The sequence below is a fragment of the Onychomys torridus genome, chromosome 3 (genome assembly GCF_903995425.1).
Source record: "Onychomys torridus chromosome 3, mOncTor1.1, whole genome shotgun sequence".
NCBI lineage: Eukaryota > Metazoa > Chordata > Mammalia > Rodentia > Cricetidae > Onychomys > Onychomys torridus.
The window spans coordinates 31,705,953-31,719,342 of NC_050445.1; the positions used below are offsets into that span (position 1 = coordinate 31,705,953).

The 13,390-nt window shown below is 41.5% G+C and overlaps 1 protein-coding gene across 5 annotated transcripts in view; it reads right to left on the minus strand.

The window, feature by feature from the left end:
* Window positions 1–13,127, minus strand: part of Ubn2 (ubinuclein 2) — an 86,827-nt gene extending 73,700 nt beyond the window's left edge. For 2 of the 5 annotated variants that reach the window (XM_036180280.1, XM_036180278.1), the window contains exons 1-2: window positions 12,451–13,126; window positions 5,011–5,103 (exon numbers count right to left, since the gene is read on the minus strand). In XM_036180280.1, the coding sequence (XP_036036173.1) occupies window positions 5,011–5,103; window positions 12,451–12,885 (528 nt within the window). In that variant the 5' untranslated portion in view covers window positions 12,886–13,126. Of the gene's footprint in view, window positions 1–5,010; window positions 5,104–11,873; window positions 12,306–12,450 lie in introns of those variants that run through there. The other 3 variants (XM_036180281.1, XM_036180279.1, XM_036180282.1) reach the window with 3 other exon arrangements.
* Window positions 13,128–13,390: the final 263 nt, after the last annotated feature.

Sequence of the window (13,390 nt, forward strand, 5' to 3'; positions counted from 1 at the left end):
TATTCACAAATTCAAGGCTTTCTGCATGTTCACTTTGACTGCCTACCCACCTTTCTTTTAAAATTTTCTGACATGAGCTTTTCAGACCATTGAAATTCCCATCCTAAGCAATTGTGCTCATCTTTCCTCATGCTTTCACTTTATATGGACTCTTGCTCCTCAGTGAATCCTGCTGCCTCTCACAGCTCAGCCTGAGTTTTAAATTGTTCTCTAGGATGCTAATTAAAATCGCAACCACTCTTTTCTGCTCATCGAATACTTTCAGGGTAGGGGATTAAGGCACAACTAGGTGACTACAATTTTCCTGGGGAAAGCTAGAAACAATACAAACAGCAAATCTGTCTGTTGTGATGAGTAAACAGCTTATTGGTAATTAGATGTAGGAGCATGTGTGTCTAGTCAAGGTTACCAGCTTGTTGCCACTAAAAATTACTGTTGTTAATTGTTAGTGCTCAATGGAGCAGAATGGTAGTGCTGTTAAATAGGTGTGAATCTTTTTAATTTTAAGTGTGAATCTTAAAGAGATTATCAAAAAGAATTAACTAAAGTTTTGACTATAATAATATTAATCTGTAATCTCACCAAAAATCCTACCAATAACAGCATCAATGACATAACTATAAATCATATCAACTATGGCATAGCCATTCAATGCTAACAGCCATTAAAAAAACAATGTGGCAAAAGACTATAAATACAGGGAGTAAGAAAAACAATTTGTTAAATACTATTTACAACTCAGGTTATTCACAAAAAGGACATTAAGAGTATTCATTTAGCCAGATGGTGGTGATGCACACCTGGATTCCCAGCACTTGGGAGGCAGAGGCAGGTGGATCTCTGTGAGTTTGAGGCCAGCCTGGGCTACAGAGCTAGTTCCAGGACAGCTTCCAAAGCTACAGAGAAACCCTGTCTCGAAAAACCAAAAAAAAAAAAAAAAAAAAAAAAAAGGGTATTCATTCAACTTCTGAGGGCCAACAGTGATGGCTCAGTGGTAGACACTTGCTGCCAAACCAGACAACAAAGCTTGATCCCCAAGACCTACATAGTAGGAGGAGAAAAAAGATAATTTTCCTCTGATATCCACACACGTGATGTGCATGTGTGTACCCAAACACACACCACATAAAATACATATGTGTACTTTTCCAAATTTAAAGCAGGTGGCCGTAGAGATGCTCAGCAGTTAAGAGCACTTGTGGCTCTTGCAGAGATTTTAGCATCCACAAGGCAGTTTACACACATCTCTAATTCCAGCCCCATAGCTGGAGCCTACTATGTAAACCTAGGCTGTTCTTCAAACTTGCTCTCCCTACCTCATCATCCACATACTAAGATTACAGGCATGCACCATCATGTCTGGCTTGGAACAACATATTCAGATGCCCAAAAGGAGCACATACAATGTGAATTTAAAACATTAAGGAACTCAAGACACTGGCAATGTGTCCTTCCTTCTACATACACCTATTCTGAATCACTCTTTTTCAGTATCTTTAGGATGACTGTTCCTTGCAACAGAATCAGTCTTAATTCATAATTTTCTGAACCCTTTTATACTGTACAGTTTACACATTAAGTAGACCTTACAAAAATTAAAATTTAGAGCTGGGCAGTGGTGGTGCATGCCTTTAATCCCAGCACTTGGGAGGCAGAGCCAGGCAGATCTCTATGAGTTCGAGGCCAACCTGGGCTACCAAGTGAGTTCCAGGAAAAAGGCACAAAGCTATATAGAGAAATCCTGCTTGAAAAACCATAAATAAATAAATAAATAAATAAATAAATAAATAAAAATTTAGGGCTGGGGATTTAGCTCAGTGGTAGAGAGCTTGCTTAGCAAGCACAAGGCCATGGGCTCAGTCCTCATCTCTGAAAAATAAAATAAAATCAAAATTTATTTCCATAGAAATTTGTATGGAAATGAATTTTAAAAATCTTCCATTTTGAGCTGGATGTGGTGGCACACGACTTTAATCTCAGCACTCAGGAGGTAGATGCAGGCAGTTTAAAGCCAGCCTGGTCTACAAATCTAGTTTCAGAACAGCTAGGGCTGTTACACAGAGAAACCCTGTCTCGAAAAACAAAACTTCCATTTTGTTATATCTCAAATGAAGAGCCTTCTTTAAAGCTCTTTTTCCAAGCACTCCATAATGACTCAGACTATTACTTACTGAGTCATTAGTACTGGCTTAACCTGATAATCAGTATCTCAGGCCAGTGCTGAGGAATTACAACATTAGTAAGCTGAAATACAAACATGCCATTCCTAGCACAGGACCCCCACTGCAATTGACAGTAAATGACATCAACCTTCACTGATCACTTATGGCAGATATTAATTGAAAAGACTCCAGTCTTACAACCAGGAAAGAACCACCTTGGTTACAAAGCTTCTTAACTTGTACCCATCCCTCTACAGTTGCATCTTTTTATATCCATGCTGATTTCAACCTTCCTATTGGATAGAGCAGTTTTAAATCAGTAGAAACAGTCAACAGTACAGAAACACTAACACACACTTTGATAACCAACACTTATAGGTGTAAGATCTTCCACATATCCTAAAACTGCTGTTTCACAATAGGTCTTCAGGGATTTAAAGTTGTTGAAGCCTGGTGTAGTGGCACACGCCTTTACTCCCAGCACTTTGGAGGCAGAGGCAGGTGAATCTCTGAGTTTGAAACCAGCCTGGTCTACAGAGCGAGTGGCAGGACAGCCAGGCTACACAGCAAAACCTTGTTTCTAAAAGCCAAAAGAAAAAAGACTACCCTCTTTCTCAAGTTGTTTTTAAAAGGTCATTTTATGATTTTAATATGTAACCAAACCTTTATATCCTGGATTGTTCCAGGACCCTAACAGAATCTCCAGATGTTCAAATATCCTGTATAAAATGTCATAGTGTTGAGCTGGAGAGATGGCTCAGTGGTTAAGAGCACTGACTGCGCTTCCAGAGGTCCTTAGTTCAATTCTCAGCAACCACATGGTGGCTCACAACCACATGTAATGAGATCTGGTGCCCTCTTCTGGCCTGCTGCAAGGACACATGCAGGCAGAACAGTGTATACATAATAGTAAATAAATAAATCTTAAAAAAAAAAAGTCATTGTGTTTATATATAACCCACTTGTATCCTGCTGTCTAGATATTTATAATATCTAATATCTAATACAATGTGAATGTTATATAACTATGAACCTGTATTGTTTAAGGAATAAAACTGAAAAAAGTCTTCATATGTAAAATACAGGTTCCTTTCCTCTTTTGAATATATCTGATCTTCAGTTGGTTGAATCCATGGAGGCAGAATCTACAACTATGGTGGACAGTTCCAAACTATTTTGTTTGTTTGTTTCATTTTTGTTTTGTTTTTCAAAGACAAGGTCTATATGTAGTTCTGGATGTCCTGGAGCTTGCTAGGTAGGCCAATTTGAACTCGAGAGTTACCACATCCAGCATGGCTGCAGGCCAATGTTAGTCTATACAGAACACTAAATTTACTGGTATCTATGTTTTATGAGTAGAATTCAATTTGTAGTGTTCTTAACAAGCTTGCCCAAACTCTATCCCAAACTTTACCAAGCTGAATCCTAGGGACCATACCCAATAAAAGGGGGAAAAAAAGAGGAAAAAACAGACTTGAGGAGGCTCCCAAAGTGCTCTAACTTCTCAGAAGTTATGGCTCACCAATGAGTGATACAATTCTTAAAATGATTACAGACTTTTATAATATCCACTTCCCAGTACCGTGAGGGGACTGTTAAAGCATTTCACAACTGATTGTGATGTCACTCAACAAAATGTATAGAATTATTTACATCAATCAATCTATTAATTTATTTATTTGCTGTGCATGGTGGCATACAACTTTAATTCCAGCATTTGGGAGGCAGAGACAAGCTGGTCTGTGAGTTGCAGTGAGCTAGGGCTATATAGTAAATCCTGCCCAAATAAATAAATAAATAAATAAATACATGGATAGATAGAGAACATTTTTACATGTAATTATTTTGACAGAAGAGATATGTACACATGATACAAATGTGGAGGTCAGAGGACAACTTTCCAAAGTCAGATTCCTATCATATGAGTTTCAGGAATCAAACTCAGGTCCATCTGGCTTGGCAGAAAGTGTTTTTACCTAATGAACCATCTACCAATCTAATATATATTTATTTTTCAATCAATGCCAAAATAAAACCCAGATTTTTTAGGAACACAGAGAGAGAGAGACAGACAGACAGAGACAGAGACAGAGAGGTGGTAGCCCTAATCTAGAACTCACTATGCAAATCAAATCTGCCTGACCTAAAACTTGAAGTGATCCTCTTGCCTCTGCCCTCAAAGAACTGGGATTACAGGCATGCTCCAGACCATGATCAATTCAACTATTTCATTTATTATAGCTCCTCAGAATTACTTTTCAATCACCAAATTTATCACTATCCCTTTAAAAAGAAAACAAAACAGATATTAAAATAAGAATATGTTGTTGCATGTAATATATGATATACATGAATATTTAAGGTAAATATAAGACAGAAATTTTACACTGATCCTGACAGACTCTGAACCAAGAGGCTTACTCTCTTAGAGGGAAGAAGGGTGATGACCAAGAGGACAGTTCTCCACAGTGGGGCGGAGCAGATTAGAGCTACACACAGCTGGATGCGCTGCCTCTTCTTGACCCTATATGACCATGGACCAGTCACGTAACCTTAGGCCTAGAGCCTCATTCTGTTCACCTGTGAGGTATGGTTAACTATTACCTTATAGTTTTTAATGTAAGATTTGTTAAGCAAACTGCCTAGATTCTAGGACTATAATGAATGCAGCCTACTAACCGTCAGGACAAACCTGTAAAACTGTCTGCCTGTCAAAACCATTCATTCAGCTTCAATTTGTGAAATCAAGATAAGTAAGCAGTTGCTATTTATAGGCCCTCCCAACTAGCTGCACAAAGAGAAGAGGCCAACAGGGTAAAATGACCTACGTGAACACTACTATACTCACATATTTCATTTCAAACTTCTTAGCCAACATTTCCACTTCTTGCCTCTCCTTATGCTCATCATTAAATGGGTCTTCTGTATGAACAAGCTTCTTCTGATTCAAAGGAAACGGAAAAAAAGAAGTATTAGAACTACTTCAACTAGATTGCCATATACTAATCACATATCAACTATAGTTTAGTATAACTGACTAGCATATCAAATAGGTATTTAATATCATATATTCTAGAACTACATACATTGTATTATTTTCCCAACTTGACTCTCTCTTTAATTTCAATTAGTCAATTTTTCCTAACAAACAAATAGGTCAAAAGCATTAAAAGCTATTTTAAAAATATATGACGGTTCACAGAAGGAAAGTATCTGCAGTTAATAGACTTACACACACTGTACAATTTTTTGATGGTCAAGAATTCAACATCAAAATTGACTCCACTTGCAAAAGGACCATATGGCCACCCCATCCCAAATAAAGCAAACTCTCTCCTTAGACCAACATAGGTAAAAATGAAAATACGAATTTTATTTTGATATTATCCCTAAAAAGGGCTATGAAAGAGCCCCAAAAAGGTATCCAAATTATTCATTATAGATTCAAGATTCATCATATGCTTACACATTATTATTTGAGTATCTGCAGCTGCCCTGGATTTCTGCTAAAAACTTAGAATCAATTCCTATATCACCTGTCTCCTGTCAATGGATATCCACTCAAGGAATACATAAAGCTAAAAAAAAAAAAAAAATACAATAGCTCACTATGGCTTCCTTCTAACATTGGAGAATGAAACACACACTCACGCACTATGAGCAAGGATCCTACATTCACCACCCATTTGCCAAAACAGACAAAACTGTATCCTTTCCTGACTTTACCATGTTTTCAAAAAAAATTTTTATGTATTATTATGTGCTGCATGATGGGTGTGGGTGGGCAAGTGCATACATGTGGAGGTCACAGGGCAATGGTGTGAAGTTGGTTCTCTCCTTGCACCTTTCTGAGGATTCTGGGGATTGAACTCAAGTTGCCAGGCTTGCACTGACCTGAGTTTACTATATCAGCAAATATATCTTATATGTATGGTTTTCAATAAACAAATCGGCTAAGAGCTACCTTTAAAAAAATATTTTATCCAATTTCAGAAAAATTACTTTGAAAGTAAATTTGGGAGCTGGAGAGATGGCTCAGAGGTTAGGAGCACCTACTACTTTTCCAGAGGTCCTGAGTTCAATTCCCAGCAACCACATGGTGGCTCACAACCATCTGTAATGAGATATGGCACCCTCTTCTGTATACATGATAAATAAATAAATCTTAAAAAAAAAAAAAAAGTAAATTTGGTTTTGTTGTTTATTTTTTTGTTTTGTTTTGTTTTTGAGACAAAGTTTTACTATGTGGCGTTGGATGACCTGGAACTCCCTACTTGGACCAGGCTAGGCTCGAACTCAGAGATCCTTTTGATTCTCCCTCCCTTGTGCTGGGTTAAAGTGTGCACAATCACACACTCATCTGAAAATAAATTTTTAGAGTTTTTTTCTTTTCTTCTCTTTCTTTTTGGTTTTTTGGGACAAGGTTTTCTTTGTAAAGCAGCCCTGGCTGTCCTTGAACTCATTTTGTAGACCAGGTTGGCCTTGAACTCAGAGATCCACCTGCCTCTGCCTCCTGGGATTAAAGGTATGAGGGTTAATTTTTTAAGCTGATATTGCAGCTTCAAATAATTAAAAGTATATTAAAACCAAGACAAAAACCTGAATTTGGTACTAATGTGCTTCATCCTAGATATAAAGACCTACACATAATCAGCCTAAAATACAACAAGAAAACATGGACAGGGGTTGGAGAGATGGCTCAGAGGTTAAGAGTGTTCTTAAGACTGTTCTTCCAGAGGACCTGGGTTCAGTTCCCAGCAACCACATGGTGGCTCACAACCATCTATGAGATCTGGTGCCCTCTTCTGGCCTGCAGTCATACATGCAGACAGAACACTGTATACATAATAAATAAATACATAAATCTTAAAAAAAGGACAAGATGAAGACAGTTCATCCTCAGCACATTAGAGTGAGGGGGAGGGGACTCCTTAGATTGTAAAGAGTTGATTTTAGAATAAATTTTTAAATGTAATAATATTTATAGAATCTTTTATCCTAACTGGCATTATGAATGAAAAACATAAACAACCCAAGGGGAAACAAACTAGCAACGTGAGTCTGGTATGGAATAAAAGGCTACATTTGGGGTATAGCAGTGCCCTGACACTAATACACAAGACTGCAAGCAATCAGCATGTTTTGTTCTTGTAAATTGTCCCCTCCCACCACTGTGTAGTTCAATACTAGGTCCTTATCAGCACGATCGGGGCTTTATGACAGTTTTATTGAACCCAGAGCCTTTCACATTCTAGGCGAGAGCTCTATCACCGAGCTTTCTCCCCAATCCAGCCTGACTCATTTTATATTTGCAAATATAAACACAAAGATTTGTAATTTTTACTAAGAATCACCTTTTTTTTTTTTTTTTGAGCTGAGGATCAAACCCAGGGCCTTGCGGCTTGCTAGGCAAACACTCTACCACTGAGCTAAATCCCCAACCCAAATCACCATTATTTTAAAAGATTTATTTTTAACTTACATTGGGGTTTTGTCTGTATATTTGAGGATGCCAGATCCCCTGTGAACTGCAATGTGGGTGCTGGGAATTGAACCTGGGTACTTTGGAAGAGCAGCTAGTGTTCTTAACCACTGAGCCACCTCTCCATCTCACCTTTAAATGTCATTCTAAAATGTTTTCAGGATCAGATTTCACTACACAGTCTAAGTGGCCTCATAATCCTGTCTCAATACCCTGTGTGTCACGACCAGCCTATTCTAAAATATTTTGTGTACTTTATTATACAGGCATTGAAATCTAACTCTTGTTTACATGTGGCCTATAAAATTAAAACAAACTCACTTCTCCTTTACAGTTAAGAATAATACCTGCAGCCGGGCCTTTAATCCCATCATTCAAGAGGTAGAGGCAGGTGGATCTCTGAGTTCGAGGCCAGCCTGGTCTACAACGTGAGTTCCAAGACAGGCTCCAAAGCTACACAGAGAAACCCTGTCTTGAAAAACCAAAAAAAAAAAAAATAATACCTGCAATCCTAGCACCCAGGAAGCTGAGGCAGGAAGTCTGACAGAAGTTTGAGGCTAACCTGGGCTACACACTGAGATCTTACCTCAAAGCAACAAACACCCAGAAAGAATCATCTCTTTTCCTAATAAACCCAACAAGAATCCCCCAGGTGAAACAAACTGCAAATGATCAGCTACCTACGAGTAAAGTCAATGCAATGATTTTCTGCTTTCATCTTGGCGGCATGGTCAAATCTTTCACAGGTCTTATCCACACAGGTGACAAGCAGCAGATCCCACAGGAGTCTGGGGCAGCGCAGTTACAGCAGCGCCATCACCACTTGCCTTCTCTTGACGGGACATTCAACTTGCGATGCTCTCAAATGGGAGAGCTGCACGTTTTCCTTATGTGTTTGCCCCATCTAAAACTTACTTCACAATGCACTACCACCGGCAATAGCGAATAAACTCATCTTTCAGGATAGGATTGTCTTTTGTTTTTTGGTTTTTCAAGACAGGGTTTCTCTGTGTAGCTTTGGCACCTTTCCTGGAATTCACTCTGTAGCCTAGGCTGGCCTAGAACTCAGAGATCCACCTGGCTCTGCTGGGATTAAAGGCGTGCGTACAACTGCTCAGCTTCAGGATAGGAATGATTTCAAGGTCTGTCACCACCTGCACCACCAAAATTATAGCATAATAAATACCACAAAGAGAGAACAAGGCAAAGGGTGGACCTAATCTGCAAGGTGATTTTGCTTTTTAGAGTTAGCCAAAATACAGACTATAGTTCTCATAAATATAGAAAAACTCCAACTTTATTTCCATTCATTGGGATTGCACTCTTCATTTATCAAGTAGGAAGGGGCTTATTTAAATGTATATAAATATACTTATTTAAATGTGCACATAACTTTGTTTTTGTTTTTTGCTTTTTGGGGTTTTGTTTGTTTGTTTTTCTTTTTTGAGACAAAGTTTCTCTGTGAAACAGTCCTGGCTGTCCTGGAACTCACTTTGAAAACCAGGCTGGCCTTGAACTCACAGAGATCAGCCTGCCTCTGCCTCCCGAGATTGCTGGGATTAAAGGCGTGCGCCATCACCACCTGGCCACTTAATGTTTTTAACAGCCCATAGCTACCAACTTTCAGTTAACAAATCTTGTTCACTGACATATAGCTATTTTAAAAAATTTGGACACTGTTTCTTTTAATTCTACTTAGCCTATTACAGGTTCTAATTAATTCTAATTCTACTTAAAGCCTATTACACTATTCAATGCCAGTAACTCAAATTTAAAATTATTTTGGAAAGATTGTAACTCTAAAAATAATCTGCGCCAGCTACTCAGTAACCCCAGCTACTCAAGAAGGTAAAACAGCAAGACCATAAATTCAAAGCCAATATGGGATACACAATAAGTTCAAGGCCAGTTTGAGCAACTTAAAATTGTCTTGTCTCGGGGGCAGGAGAGATGGCTCGGCGGTTAAGAGCCCTGGCTGTTCTTCCAGAGGACCCGGGTTCAATTCTCAGCACCCACATGACAGTTCACAACTGTCTGTAACTCCAGGATATCAGTCACGGTCATACATATATACATTCAGGCAAAACACCAATGTGTGTGAAATAAAAATAAATTAAAAAAAAAAAAAAAGAAACTATAAAAAAATTGTATTGTCTCCAGAACAAAGAATGAGGTGTACTTGGAGTCATGTCAGTGATATGGCATGTCACTGTCCTAGCATGTTCAAGATCCTTGGCTTCATTCTCAGCACGGGAAAAATAAAAGTCAAAGACTCCCTGGAGGAGGAGATTTGGGGCTCACCACTTTCCAGACACTCTCATGTTCCCAGTTTGCTTTCCTAGGGTTGGCCACTCTTCTATGATTTCTACGGAGCCATGACAACTCACTTACAAAGGTGTTATTGATACATTACTCGGTAATAAATATATTAAGTAGGACTAATCATAGGAAGATGAGGCAAACTTTTGCTGCAAAAGTATACGGCATAAAAAACAGATTAAGAGCCTGGTCTAACAGGACATATTCCAGGGCAGCCAAGGCTCCACAGCAAAACCCTGTCTCAAAACTACAACAACAAAAGAAAAAAAAAAAAAAAAAAAAAAAAACCGACGCAACAAAAAATAAAACCAGAATAAATTCTTTTGTAGAATTACAAGATATATGTTTGAATATATGATGAGAAATTTGTACCAATAAATCCCTAAATTGATAGTATGTACAAAACAAACACAAAAATTAAACCCAATTTACCTGTCTCCTAGAACATGAAAGTATAGTCATGTTCCAAACACTGCCTTCAGGTTCAGAAAAGATAACATATGCAATGATAAATACCACAGAGCATAACCATATAGCAAATTAAATGGTTAAGTACCATATAGCTAACTATATAGCAGGTTAAAACACCTAGATTTGCGGGGTGGGGTATCAACACCTTTAATCCCATCACTGGGGAGGTAGAGTCAGAGGAATCTAAGTTCAAGGCCAGCCTGGTCTACAGAGTGAATTCCAGGACAGAACAGCAACACAGAGAAACCCTGTCTCAAAAAAGCAAAACTAAAAAAAAACAACAAACAAAAACCCCACCTAGGTTAGTTTCTACAGTGTTTGTACAATGGCAAAACACTAACTAGAATTATGTATTTTTACCTAATGATGTTTTTTGTCTCGCAGTTTTGTTATACTTATTTGTATGTGAACACCTTGCAGAAGATGGTCCTTTCCTTCCACCACGTGGATGGATCCTGGAGATGGAACCCAGGTCTTCAGGTCTGCCAGCAAATGCCTTTACCTGCTCAGCCATTTTGGCATCCAGTTTTTGTTTTTTGAGACAGGGTCTCACAATATGGCCCTGAACTCTCCATCCTTCTAACCCCAGTCTCCAGAGCACTGAGGTCACAGACTAGCACACCCATCTACAAAACGTTTTGAATCTGTAACATATGCAAATTATAAAAATTGAACGCCTACTTATATTAACAAGTATAATTATATTTTGAAATATATTTGAAAAATGCTCCAACTTAATAGACAAAAAAAAAAAAAGACATATAAAAAAAAAGAGAGTTCTGAAGTGAGTCTATCTACAGAACAAATGTTATGTGAAAGTGACCAAAATGGTCTCTACCCCTAACAATTCAATTTCTCTGAAAACATTTAGTAATGATGGCTGCACAACAATACTTGTAACTAGTCATCAAAGGATTATCTGGCACAAAATGAACACAGACTAATGATATTTTTCACCGTGAGACTTTTGATTAAGAGTCCTTCACTGCAACAACAAAGATAGTTGATGAAAGGAACTAATGAATTCTGGAGTCCATTAGACCTGCTAGAAAGCCCAGGCTAATAAAAAGCATAGTCACTAAACTAGAGGACAATTGTCTGTCTGTCTGCCTGTCTCTCTCCCCCCTCCCCCCTCTAAAGATCAGCAACCCACAACAATAAAAATTACAGTCACCGACAAACCGCTGCCCTAATCCCCATTGTTCACCGCTTCCCTCAAAGGCATACCTATGTATTCTCCTAAATTTTTTTTTAATTCAAAGCCAACGTTTTTTTTTCATCATTCTCCAAAAGACTACATTGAACAAACAACCCCAATTCGAACTAATGATAGCCACGCAAATCATATGATTAGACAGCCACCGAATAAGACAAGGGACCTTTCCATTCAAAGACAATATGCACAAACTCAACACACACACAGAGCTAACAATATTTACCAACACGAGTGTAACCACATTAACGAATCCACTTTTTCATTCCTAACGTGGAATCTTTAGTTTCTGAAAATGTTTAATTGCTCTTAAATCCCCTTCAATCAAGGAAAATAAACCACCCGGCCACGAGCCCATCTCAGCAGCCCTGGAGCCCGGTACAGCTGGGTTGAGGAAGGATGAGGATGAGCCGAGAAGGGGTCACACAATCTCTCCGCTTCAGACCGGGGGGCGTGTCCCCCAAGGTTTTTCGCTTCCCTTCTACCGGAACGACAGATGGAGTGCCACAAGAAGCTAGCCGCACGGCTCGCGGGGCCTCGGGATTTGGTGTGGGGAACAGAAAGGAACAGGAGGAAAAAGCTGAGGTTTCGAAAGGTGCAGAGGAAAACGGGCTCGCCGCGGTGTGGAAGGGGGCAGCCTCGGCCACCTAGGTGGGCCGAGCCGCGCAGCTCCCGCCCCGTCTAGCCGCCCGGCCCCCGCCACCCCACCCCCGGGGCGAGCGAAGTGCAGAGCAGCCCGGGCAGGCGGCCGGTCCGGAGGCACCCGAGCCGTGGGGCGGCCGGGAGGGAGGGACCCTCTGTACCCGTTGTTCTCCGCACAGCAGCAGCTCCGGGTAGCTGAACTCCACGCAGCTTTCGTCCGTGGGGTCCTTGAGCACCAGCTCCAGGCGAACCGTCTCCTTCGGCGGTCGCGGCGGCGGCTCCGCCCGGGAAGCCGACTCCCGCGGCGGGGCAGTCTGCAGGGACAGCGGCGGCGGCGGCGGCGGCGGCGGCTCGGGCCGCGGGGGCTCGCGCTGCAGCGCCATGGGCGGCTCGGCGCGGCTGACCTCGCGCTGGGGGAGCGGCTTGTCGCGCGCCGGGTGCTGCGCGTCAGCGCGGGGGGCCGACTCCGCCCGGGCCGGCTCGCGGTACGGCTGCGGCTCCAGTCGGGGGGGCTCGCGCTCGGCGCCCGCGAAGTCGGCCTCGCGCCGCCTCACCGGTGACAGGCTAATGAACGCCACTCTGCGCGGCTCCGCCATCCCCACTGTTCTGGCCCTCGGCGCTCGCTCGAGCCGGCTCTCGCCTCGACGCCGTACGGCGTGCCTGCCCGCCTTTCCTTCCGCTCTCCGTCGCTTTTCTTCCCTCCAGCACCCTCAGCCGTCTCCGCGGACGCCACCGTGAGTGCGGACCGGGTCCCTGTCCCCGCTACTACGTTCTGATGGGCTCCACCGCCATCGCCAGGGTCGCCGCAGCCGCCATGTTGGGTCCCCCACATAAATAGAAGCAGGCCGCTGAGCGGGCGCATGCGCACACCGGAGACGCTCGCGTCCACAGTCGTGGCTGTTGCTCAGTTTTCCTCTTTTCCTCCCAACAGTCTGGAGTCCAGACAGCCCGCCGGAAGTGACGTCACAGACAGGCCTGTCTCCGTGGTAACGCGGACGCTATCTATGCCTCGGCTCGGAAGGAGGGGTTTGGGGTTCCCGGAGTAATTTCCTCTCCTCGTCCGGAAATCGAGGCGCGCTCGCGGATCCCTCAGGGTGAGCG